This window comes from Schistocerca piceifrons, chromosome 1, assembly GCF_021461385.2.
Source record: "Schistocerca piceifrons isolate TAMUIC-IGC-003096 chromosome 1, iqSchPice1.1, whole genome shotgun sequence".
Lineage (NCBI taxonomy): Eukaryota > Metazoa > Arthropoda > Insecta > Orthoptera > Acrididae > Schistocerca > Schistocerca piceifrons.
In genome coordinates, this window is record NC_060138.1 from 1052052574 (window position 1) to 1052073205 (window position 20632).

At 43.3% G+C, this 20632-nt stretch overlaps 1 protein-coding gene across 1 annotated transcript in view; it reads left to right on the top strand.

Moving 5' to 3' along the window:
• The window catches only part of LOC124796481 (guanylate cyclase 32E), an 823982-nt gene that overhangs the window by 664325 nt on the left and 139025 nt on the right, over positions 1-20632 (top strand). Inside the window, exon 15 of the mRNA XM_047260702.1 lies at positions 2425-2596. Coding sequence (XP_047116658.1) covers positions 2425-2596 — 172 coding nt within the window. The remainder of the gene's footprint in view (positions 1-2424; positions 2597-20632) is intronic.

Here is a 20632-nt window from a genome sequence, read left to right on the forward strand (position 1 = left end):
AGGAGTGGCTTTCTCTGTCACAAGGCACGTGCTACAGTAGTTTGAGAAGCACATTAATGAATTCACATTGATGCCTTAGTCACCAAATTCGAGTTATCTGAACGCAATTGAGCGCCTTTGGGTCCCTGTTGGAGCCAACTCTGCAGTCACTAACCACTGCTATTTAATTTACAGGATTACGTGACCTGCGCTTGGACATCTGATACCACGCACTTCGGGAAACCTGCCAAGGTGGACCAACGCACTATTACCAGGCGGTCATAATGTCTTGACGCTTCGGTGTATACTGGTTGTCGGCATCACAGCAGAAATCAAGGTGGGCAAGGCACCCGATATCAATGAATTCGATGACAGCCTAATTGCGAAAGCCTACCAGGTGGGACCCTGCATCTCCGAGGCCGTGTAGGCACAGGGATTTTCACGCACTTCCATGTCAGTGGTGTACAGTAAGTTCTTCGGCTGTGGTAAAACCGGTTTCCCCCAGACTAAAGTATCGTCGGCAACTGCACTTTGATAACAGGTGTCGCCTTCGAGAATCGCGGATGATAACAGCAGGTAATCGGGCCTCAGTCTCTGGTTGAAACTACCTGGCAGATTAAAATTGTGTATCGGACCGAGACTCGAACTCGGGACTTTTGACTTTTGCCGACAAGTGCTCTCATACCAGCGCACACACCGCTGCAGAGGGAAAATTTTATTCTGGAAACATTCCCCAGCCTGTGGCTAAGCCTTGTCTCCGCAATATCCTTTCTTCCAGGAGTACTAGCTCTGCACGGTTCGCAGAAGCGCTCCTGTAAAGTTTGGAAGGTAGGAGACGAGATACTGACAGAACTGAAGCTGTGAGGACGGGTTGTGATTCGTGCTTGGGTAGCTCCGTCGGTAAATCACTTGCCCGCGAAAGGCAAAGGTCCCGGGTTCGAGCCTCAGTGCGGCACACAGTTTTAATCGACCAGGAAGTTTCATATCAGCGCACACTCCGCTGCAGAGTAAAAATTTCATTCCGGAAATGTTTGGTTAGTTGTACACAGGAATACAAACGATTAGCCATACCATCCACAATGGCCCCCTCACTATGCGGTACCAACCCTACACCATACTGTCTACATGTGCTCTCATCATACGCCGCAGCACACAGCGAAAGGGACGGACGCAGGAAGGTCGCTATTGGGTCCCTGTAGCATGGAAAAAGATCGTCGATGGCACGGAACGAGAAAGCCGGAAAACGCACGAGTCGCTACATCTCACTCGCCAACAGAGCACCGTTCGAGGAATACGTCAACCAATAATGTCGTGAGCAGAGTGTCTACACTGGTTGCAGTTACTTCTGTAAAATATCTGGGAGTATGCGTACGAAACGATTTGAGGTGGAATGGTCATATAAAATTAATTGTTGGTAAGGCGGGTGCCAGGTTGAGATTCATTTGGAGAGTCCTCAGAAAATGTAGTCCATAAACAAAGGAGGTGGCTTACAAAACATTCGTTCAACCTACACTTGAGTATTGCTCATCAGTGTGGGATCCGTACCAGTCCGGGTTGACAGAGGAGATAGAGAAGATCCAAAGAAGAACGGCGCGTTTCGTCACAGGGTTATTTGGTAACCGTGATAGCGTTACGGAGATGTTTAGCAAACTCAAGTGGCACACACTGCATGAGAGGCGCTGTGCATCGCGGTGTAGCTTGCTGACCAGGTTTCGAGAGGGGTGAATTTCTGGATGAGGTATCGAATATATTGCTTCCCCCTACTTATACCTCCCGAGGAGATCACGAATGTAAAATTAGAGAGATTCGAGCACGCACGGAGGCTTTCCGGTAGTTGTCTTCCCGCGAACCATACGCGACTGGAACAGGAAAGGGAGGTAATAACAGTGGCACGTTAAGTGCCCTCCGCCACTCACCGTTGGGTGGCTTGCGGAGTATAAATGTAGATGTAGAACTGAGTGGGCCTCTTTGTCATATCTCTGACTGGGGGAAGATACCTGAACATACTGTTCGACCGTGTTCGTCCGTTGTTCGCCTTCAAACCAGCCCCCAGACGATAACCACCCCATTAATCCCCATATTTGTCAAAATGGATTCTTGTATAGCTGGCAGTTCTCTCAGCTCATCCCTGTCGGTGAGATATATGACGCCATCGATCGTGATGTCCATTCGACGAGCCATTACCAGTGTCATTAGGGCGAAATGATGTATTAGGTAAAAGCATATAGATGTCTTTACTCCAGAAGCTCATGAGTACAGGATGTCCAATATTATTTTGTACCCGCCTGTACGATAGAGATACGTTTATAAACGGCATCACAGAACCATGTATTTTGGGACGTTTTGGAAGTACGCAATTTTAAATTATTATTTGTGCTGAGATACTCTATCAACTCTTATGTTGTGATTAAACCCTACAGTAACTTTGGTGCACACTGTGTGCAGGGCATGCTGTACCTGCACGAGTCGGCGATCCGCGTGCACGGCAACCTCAAGACGTCCAACTGCCTGGTCGACTCCCGCTGGGTGCTCAAGCTGGCCGACTTCGGCCTGCACGAGTTCAAGGCGGGCCAGGAGGAACAGACGGACGCGGCCACCGTCTCTCGAAGGTGCGAAGGTAGGCCCAGCCACCAGTAGTCCTCCTCACTGTTCCGACAGCCTCGTCGCATGCACTTGTCCATTAGGTGCGGTTATCGCGCTGAATTTGAGGGGTGAATGGGTTATTAGTTAACTCAGAAATATTGTGTAAATCTAGAGGAACAAAGGCCTTGCTTATCTTCCTTCATTTCTCTATGTTTGCAAAATAGCTGTCGCAGCTCAAAAAGCTATGCCACTTAGCCAACAATCTGTACGTCATATGTAGAGTTTTAAAACTATCGTACGCCACTGTAGAACATTATAAGTAAGCGTAGACAATGGTCGTTTTCCTTTTAGCTTTGGACAGTTAAGATCATGCCTGCAATACCTCTATGTTAGCAGTGTTGCATACCTGCCAGGCGTTCCCTCATAACAATCTGTTTCTTTACATATGCGATCAGTGTCTTCCCCTAAAAACTGGCAGCGGTAAACGGTGTAGAAACTGAGTGAGGGTATATAATGGGCTGGGTAACCTACGAAACATTTTTGTTCTACATAGTTATCTTCACATCTGTTAGTTAAAAGTAAGCAGTGTTTGTAGCAAAATTGAAACTGTCAATGTCTAATTCGGGTTTTATTCGACAATTTTTTACTAGTAACGAGTAACAGATGGCTATTCTAATAAAAATAAGGAAAAAATTTCAGATTTCTCATATAGCTCTAGAAAATTAAGTTTCCTCAACAAAAAGGTAAAAATTAAATAAAACGTAAAAAAATGTATCAAACATCGCTTCAATACTTTTTCTAATTTACATAAAACAAGTTTCTGTTATTCAACCTCCACATTTATCAGTAATAACACACACCGTTGGGTGGCTTACGGAGTATAAATGTAGAAAATCCTTGCCATTGACCGTGATCAAGAATGTTCTGTTGAGTACAAAATAACAACAGTAATTGTATGTATATTTTTTATGTTTTGCATGTAAACAGTACTTCAACCAAAAGTAATTGCTTTGGTTACATAAAAAGCGCAGAAGTTACCCGATCATCTAATTTTTATTTCTCAGAAAATACAGCCTATATTCTGTAAGGCTAAGAAATACATAATGAACTAACACTGACTGATGTATGCTCTAATCATGTGAAAAAAAGAACAACCTAAGAGAATTATTTGGCTCCCAGTTTTTCTCCTACCCATTGATTTATGTTCCTTTCCCTACCAACGCCATCAATAATACCGGTAGTCGTACCATCTACTACGTCATTCATGTAGTGTACCAAAACTAATCGTAGAATGCAATTATCCCTGGCTAAATAGGGGAAACCTTGAGGCATGACACATTTAACTCCAGAGGAAGGGACTGCTTGGCTTGGCACAAAGACGTAGTGCCATCTATTACAGAATGTTTTAAACGTTTTTTCATTGAACATGGAACAAGTCTAGGGCCATGCAACAGATACCAAGAACACAATAGCACTAAAAACACGGTTTTTGAAGGAATGGACTTAGAACGCACTCCATTTTCACTCTGAAGTTGTAAAATACGGAGACTGTGGGTATCACATTGGAATATAAATTTGCATCACAAGAATTAATTCATTACAGTCAGAAATGCATTTACACTAGCAAATCCACAACGTTAATCTATCTAAAGCTAATAGGGCATATAAAAGCTGTCGGACGTAACAGAGGAACGGATGATTCAATAATTTGAACAGAGCTATGCAGTAGAACAAAAGACTAAGTGGCGTATGAGGGGCCGATGAACCACCCTTCCAGGAAGAGGTAGATAAATCTGAAAAACTGTCGGTCATTTGATGCCTTAAAATTGACCATAAACACTGCAAAAATGGTTGTAGTCGTTATTGGAGCCATATAAACTGTTGGGGCAAAAATAGAATTTACAAGTGGAAGGAAGACTGCTGACACAACAGGAAACTTTCATTTCTTTCTGAGTCATCGACGATGTGGCATTTTCCAAATACTAAACACTTGACGTTACAGTTCAGAGAATGGTGTGCGATCTACCTTATCTAGTGTAACCAAGGGACAACATAGATAGCAGGACACGAAGAAATGCTTTTGTCATCAAGAAAAATGTCGAGGGGGAAAAGTGTGGAGGAGGGAAGCAAACGTTATAGTACAGTTTGTAAATGACAAACATCTTGCTCTTCATGAAACCCATGCACTGTGGAATCCAAAGGAGAGTCTGGTAAGAACAGACACTGATTAAGAATAAATGAAACATGAATAGTACAAAAACATTAAATTATTACTCATCTATATTTAGGAAGGTAGTAGCAGGAAGACGAAGACAGTTTGCTTCGTGAAAACAGCTCTAATTGCATCTGACAGTAACTTGAATATTCAGTAGTAAAACGGTAGCAGATCTCCTAAGAGACTTCATGTCAAAGATGATAAACTGTGTCCCAGTAACATAACATTTATGTCCGACAGCTTCGGAGCATTGCATTATTGTGGGCCGTTAATATGCGTGACCGTGAAATAGATCTCTTGTTCCACACGTGACGATTGCTGGCGCAATGACACCCACCTTCTATTCGACTAGATACGCGTTAAAATTTCCTTGAAACTATCCTTACTTATGTTTTTGGTAGTTTTGCCTGCATCACAAAAATGGTGGTCACTCAATAAACGACGGCCACTTTCCGTTAGAACGTTCAAAACAGGGTACTAGCACAAACAGGCAGCCTTGATGGCTGACTAGAGGGATAAGAATATCCTGTAGAACAAAGTAGCAATTATATCAAAACGTTAGAAACAGTCAAAGTCTAAATGCAGCAGCCCATTACAAACAGTATTGTAAGGTGCTTAAAAAAGTTATTAGGTAGGCAAGAAGTATGTGGTATGCAGATAGAGTAAGTAAGTCTCAGGATAAAATTAAAACCATATGGTCAGTCGGAACGCATTATTGTGGCCAAGATAGATACGAAGCCCACGCCTACTACAGTAGTACAAGTTTATATGCCAACTAGCTCTGCAGATGACGAAGAAATTGAAGAAATGTATGATGAAATAAAAGAAATTATTCAGATTGTGAAGGGAGACGAAAATTTAATAGTCATGGGTGACTGGAATTAGAGTGTAGGAAAAGGGAGAGAAGGAAACATAGTAGGTGAATATGGATTGGGGGACAGAAATGAAAGAGGAAGCCGCCTGGTCGAATTTTGCACAGAGCACAACATAATCATAACTAACACTTGGTTTAAGAATCATGAAAGAAGGTTGTATACATGGAAGAACCCTGGCGATACTAAAAGGTATCAGATAGATTATATAATGGTAAGACAGAGATTTAGGAACCAGGTTTTAAATTGTAAGACATTTCCAGGGGCAGATGTGGACTCTGACCACAATCTATTGGTTATGAGCTGCAGATTGAAACTGAAGAAACTGCAAAAAGGTGGGAATTTAAGGAGATGGGACCTGGATAAACTAAAAGAACCAGAGGTTGTACAGAGATTCAGGGAGAGCATAAGGGAGCAATTCACAGGAATGGGGGAAATAAATACAGTAGAAGAAGAATGGGTAGCTTTGAGGGATGAAGTAGTGAAGGCAGCAGAGGATCAAGTAGGTAAAAAGACGAGGGCTAATAGAAATCCTTGGGTAACAGAAGAAATATTGAATTTAATTGATGAAAGGAGAAAATATAAAAATGCAGTAAGTGAAACAGGCAAAAAGGAATACAAACGTCTAAAAAATGAGATCGACCGGAAGTGCAAAATGGCTAAGCAGGGATGGCTAGAGGACAAATGTAAGGATGTAGAGGCCTATCTCACTAGGGGTAAGATAGATACCGCCTACAGGAAAATTAAAGAGACCTTTGGAGATAAGAGAACGACTTGTACGAATATCAAGACCTCAGATGGAAACCCAGTTCTAAGCAAAGAAGGGAAAGCAGAAAGGTGGAAGGAGTATACAGAGGGTCTATACAAGGGCGATGTACTTGAGGACAATATTATGGAAATGGAAGAGGATGTAGATGAAGATGAAATGGGAGATATGATACTGCGTGAAGAGTTTGACAGAGCACTGAAAGACCTGAGTCGAAACAAGGCCCCCGGAGTAGACAATATTCCATTGGAACTACTGACGGCCGTGGGAGAGCCAGTCCTGACAAAACTCTACCATCTGGTGAGCAAGATGTATGAAACAGGCGAAATACCCTCAGACTTCAAGAGGAATATAATTATTCCAATCCCAAAGAAAGCAGGTGTTGACAGATGTGAAAATTACCGAACTATCAGCTTAATAAGTCACAGCTGCAAAATACTAACACGAATTCTTTACAGACGAATGGAAAAACTAGTAGAAGCCAACCTCGGGGAAGATCAGTTTGGATTCTGTAGAAACACTGGAACACGTGAGGCAATACTGACCTTACGACTTATCTTAGAAGCTAGATTAAGGAAAGGCAAACCTACGTTTCTAGCATTTGTAGACTTAGAGAAAGCTTTTGACAATGTTGACTGGAATACTCTCTTTCAAATTCTAAAGGTGGCAGGGGTAAAATACAGGGAGCGAAAGGCTATTTACAATTTGTACAGAAACCAGATGGCAGTTATAAGAGTCGAGGGACATGAAAGGGAAGCAGTGGTTGGGAAGGGAGTAAGACAGGGTTGTAGCCTCTCCCCGATGTTGTTCAATCTGTATATTGAGCAAGCAGTAAAGGAAACAAAAGAAAAATTCGGAGTAGGTATTAAAATTCATGGAGAAGAAATAAAAACTGTAAGGTTCGCCGATGACATTGTAATTCTGTCAGAGACAGCAAAGGACTTGGAAGAGAATTTGACCGGAATGGACAGTGTCTTGAAAGGAGGATATAAGATGAACATCAACAAAAGCAAAACAAGGATAATGGAATGTAGTCTAATTAAGTCGGGTGATGCTGAGGGAATTAGATTAGGAAATGAAGCACTTAAAGTAGTAAAGGAGTTTTGCTATTTGGGGAGCAAAATAACTGATGATGGTCGAAGTAGAGAGGATATAAAATGTAGGCTGGCAATGGCAAGGAAAGCGTTTCTGAAGAAGAGAAATTTGTTAACATCCAGTATAGATTTAAGTGTCAGGAAGTCATTTCTTAAAGTATTCGTATGGAGTGTAGCCATGTATGGAAGTGAAACATGGACGATAAATAGTTTGGACAAGAAGAGAATAGAAGCTTTCGAAATGTGGTGCTACAGAAGAATGCTGAAGATTAGATGGGTAGATCACATAACTAATGAGGAAGTATTGAATAGGATTGGGGAGAAGAGAAGTTTGTGGCACAACTTGACCAGAAGAAGGGATCGGTTGGTAGGACATGTTCTGAGGCATCAAGGGATCACCAATTTAGTATTGGAGGGCAACGTGGAGAGTAAAAATCGTAGAGGGAGACCAAGAGATGAATACACTAAGCAGATTCAGAAGGATGTAGGTTGCAGTAGGTACTGGGAGATGAAAAAGCTTGCACAGGATAGAGTAGCATGGAGAGCTGCATCAAACCAGTCTCAGGACTGAAGACCACAACAACAACAACATGGTCAGTCGTAAAGGAAGTGGCTGGTCTGCAGAGGCAGGTCGAGGATATAGAATCAGTGCGTAGTGGGAATGTCCGTGTTACTGATAAGTCGCATAAATGTACAGTATTTAATAATCACTTTCTGAATATAGCAGGTGAACTAAATAGAAACCTAGTCCCAACAGGGAATCATATAGCGCTCGTAGAAAAAAGTGTTCCGTGACTGTTGCCTGAAATGCTCCTCCATGATACTGACAAGAGGGAGATTGAGTTAATAATTAAATCACTAAAGACCAAGAACTCTCATGGGTATGACGGGGTATCTAGCAGAATACTGAAGTATTGTTCTATGTATGTTATCCCAGTATTTAGCCATATCTGTAACTTTTCGTTTAGGAGTTTTCGGTTTCCTGACCGATTAAAGTACTCAGTAGTGAAGCCACTTTATAAAAAGGGAGACAGGGATAATGTTGACAATTATAGCCCTATTTCTGTGCTATCGGTGTTTGCTAAAGTTATCGAGAGGGTTGTATATACAAGGTTACTGGAGCATTTAAATTCACAGAATTTCTGTCAAATGTACAATTTGGTTTTAGAATTGGTTTAACAACTGAAAATGCTATATTCTCTTTTCTCTGTGAGATTTTGGACGGATTAAATAAAAGGTTGCGAACGCTAGGTGTTTTCTTTGATTTAACAAAGGCTTTTCACTGTGTTGACCACAAAATATTACTACAGAAGTTGGACCATTATGGAGTAAGAGAGTAGCTTACAATTGGTTCGTCTCTTACTTTAAGAACAGAAAGCAGAAGGTAATTCTCCGCAATATTGAGAGTGCTAGTGATGTTCAGTCCCAATGGGTTACTGTGAAGTGGGGCGTTCCCCAAGAGTCGGTGCTGGGGCCACTGCTGTTTCTTATTTATATAAATGATATGCCTTCTAGTATTACAGGTGATTGAAAAATATTTCTGTTTGCTGATGACACCGGCTTGGTAGTGAAGGATCTTGTGTATAATATTGAAACAGTATCAAATAATGTAGTTCATGAAATAAGTTCGTGGCTTGTGGATAATAATTTGATGCTAAATCACAGTAAGACTCAGTTTTTACAGTTTCTAGCTCACAATTCAACAAGAACTGATATTTTGAACAGACAGAATCGGTATATTATACGCGAGACGGAACAGTTCAAGTTCCTAGGCGTTCGGATGGATAGTAAGCTGTTGTGGAAAGCCCATGTTCAGGATCTTGTTCAGAAACGAAATGCTGCTTTATTTACCATTAGAACAGTATCTGAAATAAGTGGCAGTTCAACACGAAAAGTAGTCTACTTCGCATATTTTCATACGCTGGTATTATTTTTTGGGGTAATTCTTCTGTTTCAAAAAGGGTATTTTTGGCTCAAAATTGGGCTGTTCGAGCTATATGTGGTGTAAGTTCGAGAACCTCTTGTCGACCCCTATTCAATAGTCTGTAAATTCTGACATTGCCCTCACAGTATATATTTTCTTTAATGTCGTTTGTTGTTAGCAATATTAGCTTATTCCCAAGAGTTAGCAGCTTTCACTCAGTTAATACTAGGCAGAAATCAAATCTGCATGTGGAATGCACTTCCTTGACTCTTGTGCAGAAAGGAGTGCACTATTCTGCTGTATCCATTTTCAGTAAGCTACCACAAGAACTCAAAAATCTTAGCTGTAGCCCAAACGCTTTTAAGACTAAACTGAAGGGTTTTCTCATGGCTCACTCCTTCTATTCTGTCGAGGAGCTCCTGGAAGAGCTGAAAAATTAAGCAAATTCCAGTGTTACATTGTTGATTTTCTTTATTTAAACTTAAGAATTGTCTCCTGAATACGTTCTTGTATTTCATTTTATCTGTTTCTACTATCGTGTTATAATTTCATGTATTGACTCGTTCCATGACCATGGAGACTTCTCCTTAATTTGGTCCCAAGGAACAGTAAATAAATAAAAATAAAAATAAAAAAATGGCCTTTTTTCCATTAACATTGAAACACATCACCCCCCCCCCCCCCCCCCCCCCGAGTGCAACGTCTGTAGAGAAAATAAGTTCAACACCCGCACGAAAATAATTCTCTCTCTTGCACACTGCAAGCTTACCACCCTCCTCACAGTCCTTAGGGTCTCATGTCGTTTACCGCGCTACTTGCTAAAGCCGCCAAAGTTTCGGCGAAACTATGTTAATTGCGAAACTTAATCTCGACATCTGTACTGGAAATTTCATTACTTTTTCCTTTTCGAGCTGTAGAGGGATTCAATTTAGTTTCACATGCATCTGTTAACACGTTACTTGCGCGCGAAACTGCTAATAGACCACAGGATCTCTGGGATGGGAGAGAACCGTTCCAGTTCCAGCTGAGTTCTGGCGCAGTTGAAAGGAGGGCCGGGACCAAACTTTGTTATGTACTAGATGGGTCGCTTGATAGCAACTCCAGAAACCAGCTTCAGTTCGGCGCGCTCTGGGTTGGCTTCATTACCTGTAGTACAGCACACGCTGCGGAGGAGCTCGGCTAGAGCAGCAGCGGCGTCCGACACAATTAACTGACGAACTCGTCTCATTCCTTTCCGTCTGCCCACAAATTTATATTTACATATTAAGTAACAGTTGGAATTACATCTGAATTTTGAAACTTAGAAGTATTTGATGCCTCCTTCCGTAAGTCTCATTTTAGTAGACTGACCTTAAAGCACGCGAGAGAAATTTTAAATAAAGTACGATTACCCTGCAGTTAGACGACGTCTACGTGTACATCTACACCCATGCTCCGCAAGCCACATGACGGTGTGTGGCGGAGGGTACCTTGAGTACCTCTATCGGTTCTCCCTTCTATTCCAGTCTCATATTGTTCGTGGAAAGAAGGACTGTCGGTATGCTTCTGTGTGGGCTCTAATCTCTCTGATTTTATCCTCATGGTCCCTTCGCTAGATATACGTAGGAGGGAGTAATATACTGCTTGACTCCTCGGTGAAGGTATGTTCTCGAAACTTTAACAAAAGCCCGTACCGAGCTACTGAGCGTCTCTCCGGCAGAGTCTTCCACTGGAGTTTATCTATCATCTCCGTAACGCTTTCGCGATTACTAAATGATCCTGTAACGAAGCGCGGTGCTCTCCGTCGGATCTTCTCTAGCTCTTCTATCAACCCTATCTGGTACGGATCCCACACTGCTGAGCAGTATTCAAGCATTGGGCGAACAAGCGTACTGTAACCTACTTCCTTTGTTTTCGGATTGCATTTCCTTAGGATTCTTCCAATGAATCTCAGTCTGGCATCTGCTTTACCAACGATTAACTTTATATAATCATTCCATTTTAAATCACTCCTAATGCGTAATCCCAGATAATTTATGGAATTAACTGCTTCGAGTTGCTGACCTGCTATATTGTAGTATATTGTAGCTAAATGATAAGGGATCTTTCTTTCTGTGTATTCGCAGCACATTACACACGTCTACATTGAGATTCAACTGCCATTCCCTGCACCATGCGTCAATTCGCTGCAGATCCTCCTGCACTTCAGTACAATTTTCCATTGTTACAACCTCTCGATATACCACAGCATCATCCGCAAAAAGCCTCAGTGAACTTCCGATGTCATCCACAAGGTCATTTATGTATATTGTGAATAGCAACGGTCCTACGACACTCCCCTGAGGCACACCTGGAATCATTCTAACTTCGGAAGACTTCTCTCCATTGAGAATGACATGCTGCGTTCTGTTATCTAGGAACTCTTCAATCCAATCACACAATTGGTCTCATAGTCCATATGCTCTTACTTTGTTCATTAAACGACTGTGGGGAACTGTGTCGAACGCCTTGCGGAAGTCAAGAAACACGGCATCTACCTGGGAAGCCGTGTCTATGGCCCTCTGAGTCTGGTGGACGAATAGTGCGAGCTGGGTTTCACTCGACCGTCTTTTTCGAAACCCATGCTGATTCCTACAGAGTAGATTTCTAGTCTCCAGAAAAGTCATTATACTCGAACATAATACGTGTTCCAAAATTCTACAACTGATCGACGTCGAGTGCGATAGGCTTTCGTGACTTCCCACTACTGTCACAAAACATAACTGGTTTGATACCTGAACGGAATTTGAAATGAAGTCCTTCCTTTGCTGCCTGTTCCTAGAAACTAATATCCTGTCGCACTGGCATTTCAGTTTAGTCACGAATCGTTTATGCAGCACGATTATAGGTATAGGATGTCAAGTCAAACATGGTTCCGACGTCTACTTTCCAAATTTATTTGATTTGACTACCATTTTCGGCGTTTTATTAAGCCATCTTCAGGCCCCGGACCGACGTGTAGGAAGATTTCACCTTGTTTCTGGTCAATACAATAGCCAGCAATACTTGTAAAAATATTCTCTCTATATCGTTTCTTTCTTGTCATCCTTCCTCTCACTATTTTGATTCCTGCTCCATGCCAACCTCTCCATCTTCACCCTACGTCTTAAATTATTTTCTACATGTATCCCAATCTCTGTTTTCCTCTACAGTTTTTAACCTCTAAAGTTCCCTGGTAGAATAGAAGTTATTCTATAATGTCTTTACAGATGTCTTACCACCCCGTCCCTTCTACGTGTCAGTATTTTCCATATATTCCTTTCCTGGCTACTTAGAAGAACCTTTTCATTTTGTACCTTATCAATCTACCTAATTTTCAACATCCTTCTGTAGCACCAGATCTCAAACACTTCGATTCTCTCCTTTTCCGATTTTCCCTCAGTCCATGTTTCACTACCATACAATGCTGTATTCCAAACATACATTCACAGAAATTAGTTCTTCAGATTGAGGCCTATGTTTGATACCGGTGGCTGGTTTCGGAACCGTGTGCGAGGACGTTTTGTTTGGTAACCGAAGACGTTACCCCTAGACCATGGGTACATGATTCCAAATTGGTGAAGCACCTAAACACAGATTTTATATATATTTTCTAGATGAAATTAATCTATAATATAAGAGGTCTGTTATAGTGGGTCATAACAAGCATATTTCACATAGCGACCCATGTCCACATCGCAAAGTGTAAGGCACTAATCGTCGTTGAACACACCATCTGAGACCTCCCTTCATGGTAGAAGGTCTGTTGAGTAACATTTTCAATTCATCTGTGGTAAGAAAGTACACGAGTAATCGGGGAAAAGTTTCATAACCTTTATTTTAAAACAATTACAAAAAGAGCTCAAAATTATGCACTCCTTCTTGAATGCACTCCGTGCGACGACGCTGGAGTGACTGTCGCACTCCTTCAAGCACTGCTAGCAGAATATAAATTGCATCGGAGGCCGCCATAATGCGAGCTATCAGCTCTTCATCAGTCTTAATGGGTATTTCACAGACAACGAATTTCAGGTGGCCCTAGAAGAAAAGAATCAATGGGTCTCAAGTCGAGGCAACGTGCAGTTCATGCTAACGGCTCACCGAGTCCTGTCCAGTTCTCACCAAAGGTTTCATCCAAATGAATTTGCACTGAATGCGCGAAGTGTGCAGTTGCACCATAGTGTTATACCACATTCGCTGTCGCACGTTGAGTGGAATATGTTCCAAACCTTTGCCAGAGTTCCTCGTAAAAAAATTAAATATCTGTTTGTCTTCAGTCGCCGGGGGAAAATTGTATGGACCGACCAGGTTATCGCCTACCAAGCCGGCCAAATGCTGACAACGAAGCGGTCGTAGTGACCACGAACAAGGGCGGCGTACGGGTTTTCCCGTGCCCACATGTGTTGATTGTGACTGTTTGTGAGGTAAACGGAGAGTGGTGGCGCCCTGAAAATATTCTAAGTTCGGAAATGGCGTGGCCGAGCTGGGGCCTCTCGGCGCGTCACGGCCCAGCAACAACCACGTGGTGTCAAATGTTAGCTTAGCAACCACGTGATGCCACACAATGGCCAGACCATGTCGCTGGGAATTCCTTGGTGACGCTGTGTCCATGAAAGGAGTTGTACACCGGGAGTGCCAAAGATGGCGGACTTCGTGAAACCTCAATGGCAGACATTTCAGAGATCGTAAGGAAATTAATAGTACCCAGATGAATCATGATACATCAAAAAGAAACATGTACATTATTTGCATGTCGATTCAGATGGTGTATCAGATTTTCAATATCTTTATTAGTTTAAAGTTTAGTATCTGACCGTAAATTATACAAGTAACACACAGCAACGAATTTCCAAAATCTAAACGGATCGACGTGTCTATAGAAAACTATCAGTCTAAACGTAAATTGGTACGAATTACAGGCATATAACTTGAATAGTACTGAGTTATTGGAGGTCAAAGTGGTCGATTATTACCAATCACATCAGGCCATAAGTACTCCACAATGACACGGAAAAAACGGTAGCAGCATGCTTATAAATATATTTATTCGTCTATGTCTTTGATTATATCCAATATATACTAGGCAGAAATTGGTTAAATATTTACTGTGTTTTAGAAAGCACAGAGATATTCGGCTTCTCGTCTACCTTTTGTTCTAGTCCTTTCATGTATGTTTATTTAATTTGTATATGTATCTAATAATATGTGTTTATCGACCAGCCGTAGCAATATTTATTTAATTTCAAGTTATTTAAATGTAAAATTGTAGACTCAGCAGTATCTGGCTTGTAATGCGGCAACTACGTATCCCAGTCCCTAGACAACGAAACCAGCCAAAAATGTTTAATATTTCAACTCTGAGTCAGAGGGTACGCAGTTGAGAGCCACACCACCATCATTTCATTTCCTTTTTTGAAATCCCGCATGTTGAAGATACGTCTCGTGTAAAGGATGTCTCATCCATAAAAAGTACATGGTCGGGAAAGTCCAGATGCCGGCACGGTAGCTCCGCGTGTTCGGTCAGAAGGTTAGCTGCCCTCTGTAATAAAAAAAACTGAGTTAATCTATCAACAATGAACTTAGGTGGATGTCTTACGACGTCTGCCCCGAGCAAACACAATGAACAAAAGCGAACAAAATAAGTTAAAAAAAAAAAGGGTTGACCGGCACACCTTTGCGAAAGTAACTGGCAGAATTCAGTTCGACGTGGAAAATCGTGTAGGTTAAGGGCGTGAACCTTCTGAAGCCTTCATTCTCACACGCGAAATTGTGGAATGGTTTACACACTTTTGCCGTGCAACAAACCGCGATCTTGTTGAGGGTGTGTTTTCCAGCAGGGCTAACGCCTCCTCTTCAAGCCCTAGTGTACGCACTGTACGTTGACAATCGCTTCACACAACATACACACGTGCCATTACGAGCACGTGCTTGTGGAAAATGTACCGCAAGTGAACCCGCCTCTCGAAGGGACCTTGTGGATGGCAGTAAATGTGCGTCGATCTGGCATTCGACAATTCCGAAACCGTTGAACGTACAAACATTGGGCAGCGTGAGCGTTTCCATCAGCCTTCACAGTGCATATGCTAAACTCCCAAGAATAGCGCTCCATTTTCTGTCCGCTCTACACAGTAACAAAGACAAGAGTGCTCCCTTTTTGATGACAAACTGACGCACGGCTGTCCAGACAGGTGCATCATGCAGCCTATTGTGCACAGTTTGAGTCGTAACACGACGTCCTGTGGCCGCACGAAAAACATTATTCAAAATGGTGTTGCTGTCAGTGTTTCTCGGAGCCATAATCAGTAGGTAGCGGTCTTCCATTGCAGTAGTAGTCCTTGGGCGGCCTGAGCGAGGCATGTCATCGACAGTTCCGGTCTCTCTGTATCTCCTCCATGTCCGAACAACATCGCTTTGGTTCACTACGAGATGCCGGGACACTTCCCTTGTTGAGAGCTTTTCCTGGCACAAAGTAACAATGCGGACGCAATCGAACCGCGTTATTGACCGTCTAGGCATCTTTGAACCATAGAAAACACAAGCTGTGTACCTTCTTCCTGGTGTGATGGCTGTAACTGATCGGCTGTCGGACCCACTCAGTCTAATAGGGGTTACTCATGCATGGTTGTTTACATCTTTGGGCGGGTTTAGTGAGATCTCTGAACAGTCAAAGGGACTGTCTCTGTGATACAATATCCAAAATGGTTCAAATGGCTCTGAGCATTATGGGACCTAACATCTGAGGTCATCAGTCCCCTAGATCTTAGAACCACTTAAACCTTATTAACCTAAGGACATCACACACATCCATGCCCGAAGCAGGATTCGAACCTGCGACCGTAGCGGTCGCGTGGTTCCAGACTGAAGCGCCTAGAACTGCTCGGCCACATCGGCCGGCTACAATATCCACAGTCAACGTCTATCTTTAGGAGTTCTGAGAACTGGGGTGATGCAAACCTTTTTTTATGTGTTTATATGGGGGTGGAAGTTGGACATGCCCTATGATTTTGCCGCCAGAGGTTATCACCCAGAGTTTCTGATTAACCAACATCCTTCCTCATTCCTAACAAAGTCCATGGAGATATCCCCAAAATACACTCCTGGAAATGGAAAAAAGAACACATTGACACCGGTGTGTCAGACCCACCAGACTTGCTCCGGACACTGCGAGAGGGCTGTACAAGCAATGATCACACGCACGGCACAGCGGACACACCAGGAACCGCGGTGATGGCCGTCGAATGGCGCTAGCTGCACAGCATTTGTGCACCGCCGCCGTCAGTGTCAGCCAGTTTGCCGTGGCATACGGAGCTCCATCGCAGTCTTTAACACTGGTAGCATGCCGCGACAGCGTGGACGTGAACCGTATGTGCAGTTGACGGACTCCGAGCGAGGGCGTATAGTGGGCATGCGGGAGGCCGGGTGGACATACCGCCGAATTGCTCAACACGTGGGGCGTGAGGTCTCCACAGTACATCGATATTGTCGCCAGTGGTCGACGGAAGGTGCACGTGCCCGTCGACCTGGGACCGGACCGCAGCGACGCACGGATGCATGCCAAGACCGTAGGATCCTAAGCAGTGCCGTAGGGGACCGCACCGCCACTTCCCAGCAAATTAGGGACACTGTTGCTCCTGGGGTATCGGCGAGGACCATTCGCAACCGTCTCCATGAAGCTGGGCTACGGTCCCGCACACCGTTAGGCCGTCTTCCGCTCACGCCCCAACATCGTGCAGCCCGCCTCCAGTGGTGTCGCGACAGGCGTGAATCGAGGGACGAATGGAGACGTGTCGTCTTCAGCGATGAGAGTCGCTTCTGCCTTGGTGCCAATGATGGTCGTGTGCGTGTTTGGCGCCGTGCAGGTGAGCGCCACAATCAGGACTGCATACGACCGAGGCACACAGGGCCAACACCCGGCATCATAGTGTGGGGAGCGATCTCCTACACTGGCCGTACACCACTGGTGATCGTCGAGGGGACACTGAATAGTGCACGGTACATCCAAACCGTCATCGAACCCATCGTTCTACCATTCCTAGACCGGCAAGGGAACTTGCTGTTCCAACAGGACAATGCACGTCCGCATGTATCCCGTGCCACCCAACGTGCTCTAGAAGGTGTAAGTCAACTACCCTGGCCAGCAAGATCTCCGGATCTGTCCCCCATTGAGCATGTTTGGGACTGGATGAAGCGTCGTCTCACGCGGTCTGCACGTCCAGCACGAACGCTGGTCCAACTGAGGCGCCAGGTGGAAATGGCGTAGCCGGCCGAAGTGGCCGTGCGGTTAAAGGCGCTGCAGTCTGGAACCGCAAGACCGCTACGGTCGCAGGTTCGAATCCTGCCTCGGGCATGGATGTTTGTGATGTCCTTAGGTTAGTTAGGTTTAACTAGTTCTAAGTTCTAGGGGACTAATGACCTCAGCAGTTGAGTCCCATAGTGCTCAGAGCCATTTGAACCATTCTTTTTTTTTTTTTTTGAAATGGCATGGCAAGCCGTTCCACAGGACTACATCCAGCATCTCTACGATCGTCTCCGTGGGAGAATAGCAGCCTGCATTGCTGCGAAAGGTGGATATACACTGTACTAGTGCCGACATTGTGCATGCTCTGTTGCCTGTGTCTATGTGCCTGTGGTTCTGTCAGTGTGATCAATGTGATGTATCTGACCCCAGGAATGTGTCAATAAAGTTTCCCCTTCCTGGGACAATGAATTCACGGTGTTCTTATTTCAATTTCCAGGAGTGTACTTTACAACTATCACCTGTAAGAGAATAGTTTCATCAGACAGTTTAATATCATCATAGCTACCACGTTGTAAGAGAGTAGTAATTCTTTTACTGTTCGTGGAGAACGTGTCACTTTTATCGTCTGTGACGAGTTAAAACATTCAGATCGTTTATCACGCTTTCTCCTGATCCCGATTCGGCTGTATTAATCAGCTAATGAGTGACTGGACATATTTTTTTACCTTACTATATTTAAGTAAACTACATAATAAATATTGGATTTCAAAGAAACTACTCTGCTACAACAATTTTTTTATGAATGTCGACGTAATTAAAGAGTAAAATTGAAAAAGCAAAAGGGGAGACAAAGTGGGAAAAGAGAAACGGAAAATGAGATTGCTGGCAGTCTCAGTTAAATATAAAATAGTGTACTTGATTGATGAGAACAACAGAAAACATGATGTAAACAATAGTTTCCATCGGTCTGCTCCCATTTTGAAACCATCAAAATGGACGTAGACAGATTGACACTAACAGACAAAAGCCGTCCCTACTGTCGCAGTAAGTAAAAAACTAAATCTTGCATGCGTATCGACAGATAAACAATTGTCATGGCGATACATTAAAGCGTGTTCCATGTCCTTGTCACAGAGCCAGCACGCAACATCATGCTAAAAACAATTATGTAACTTCCAGAAACCATCTGAAGATGAGCCTGAAAAGGCTCGAAAACCTGTTCATGGAATAAAACAAAATTATTCAAAAAAGTGACTGGTTGCAGTTTTATGTACTAACTTATTTACATTCAATTAACAGTCACGGTTTCGAAAATATCCATAATGGATAAGCTTAATGCCTTTTACGTTCTCGCGGAGATATTTCCAAATGGTTCAAATGGCTCTGAGCACTATGGGACTCAACTGCTGAGGTCATTAGTCCCCTAGAACTTAGAACTAGTTAAACCTAACTAACCTAAGGACATCACAAACATCCATGCCCGAGGCAGGATTCGAACCTGTGACCGTAGCGGTCTTGCGGTTCCAGACTGCAGCGCCTTTAACCGCACGGCCACTTCGGCCGGCAGATATTTCCATAGGCCATAGCAACTTTCGTCCCCTAACAAGAAGTGAAATACCAGTTTTAATAAATTTAGCTTTAAAATGTTTTCAATGTTACGAAATATTTTCTGAAAAATTTTCATCCCTTGTAACACTCCCTTAGGCGCTGAATTTCCAGAAACTGAAACACCTTTTTTTTTTTTTATTTCTAACCAGGCTGCAGTGAACGAGGGGTTCTAGGCGCTACAGTCTGGAACCGCGCGACTGCTACGGTCGCAGGTTCGAATCCTGCCTCGGGCATGGATGTGTGTGATGTCCTTAGGTTGGTTAGGTTTAAGTAGTTCTATGTTCTAGGGGACTGATGACCTCAGGAATAAAGTCCCATAGTGCTCAGAGCCATTTGAACCATTTTTGTAAAATGATATAGCAGATGTAATAGACAGCCAACCAGTTGCAATAAATGGTGGCTTTCAAATAACCTTTTACTATGGTTCCGGCGGATTTAAACCCACATTCCTCAGTAGTACAGACAAATAACATGTAGCTATTAAAATGGTTTGTTATATTAATAGACTGGTTTAACTAATGTGACAAGCCCTTGATTCTAGGGCTCAACTTTTACATATTGACATACACAACATTTCCGACACATTCATGTGGAAATAGCTTTACTGACTGACAGCTTATTTGAAGTTTGTTTTTCCTGCTGAGGAAGACTGGTTTACATCCGTCGAAACCATCGTAGATATTATTTGACAACCAACATTTATGGCAAGTGGTCGGCTGTCTATTAGAGCAACTGTACATTGACCGTTGTTGTAGTGCAGCCATGTTCAAAATATTGAAGCTCAATGAAATATTTCCATAAAAACTTTCATCCTCCATTTCAGTCCCATGTTGTTGATGTTATTGTGGTGTTCGGTCAGGAGACTGGTTTGATGCAGCTCTCCATGTTACTCTATCCTGTGGAAGCTTCTTCATCACCAAGTACATCTACATCTACATTTATACTCCGCAAGCCACCCAACGGTGCGTGGTGGAGGGCACTTTACATGCCACTGTCATTACCTCCCTTTTCTGTTCCAGTCGCGTATGGTCCGCGGGAGCAACGACTGCCGGAAAGCCTCCGTGCGCGCTCGAATCTCTCTAATTTTACATTCGTGATCTCCTCGGGAGGTATAAGTAGGGGGAAGCAATATATTCGATACCTCATCCAGAAACGCACCCTCTCGAAACCTGCACAGCAAGCTACACCGCGATGAAGAGCGCCTCTCTTGCAGAGTCTGCCACTTGAGTTTGCTAAACATCTCCGTAACGCTATCACGGTTAGCAAATAACCCTGTGACGAAACGCGCCGCTCTTCTTTGGATCTTCTCTATCTCCTCCGTCAACCCGATTTGGTACGGATCCCACAATGATGAG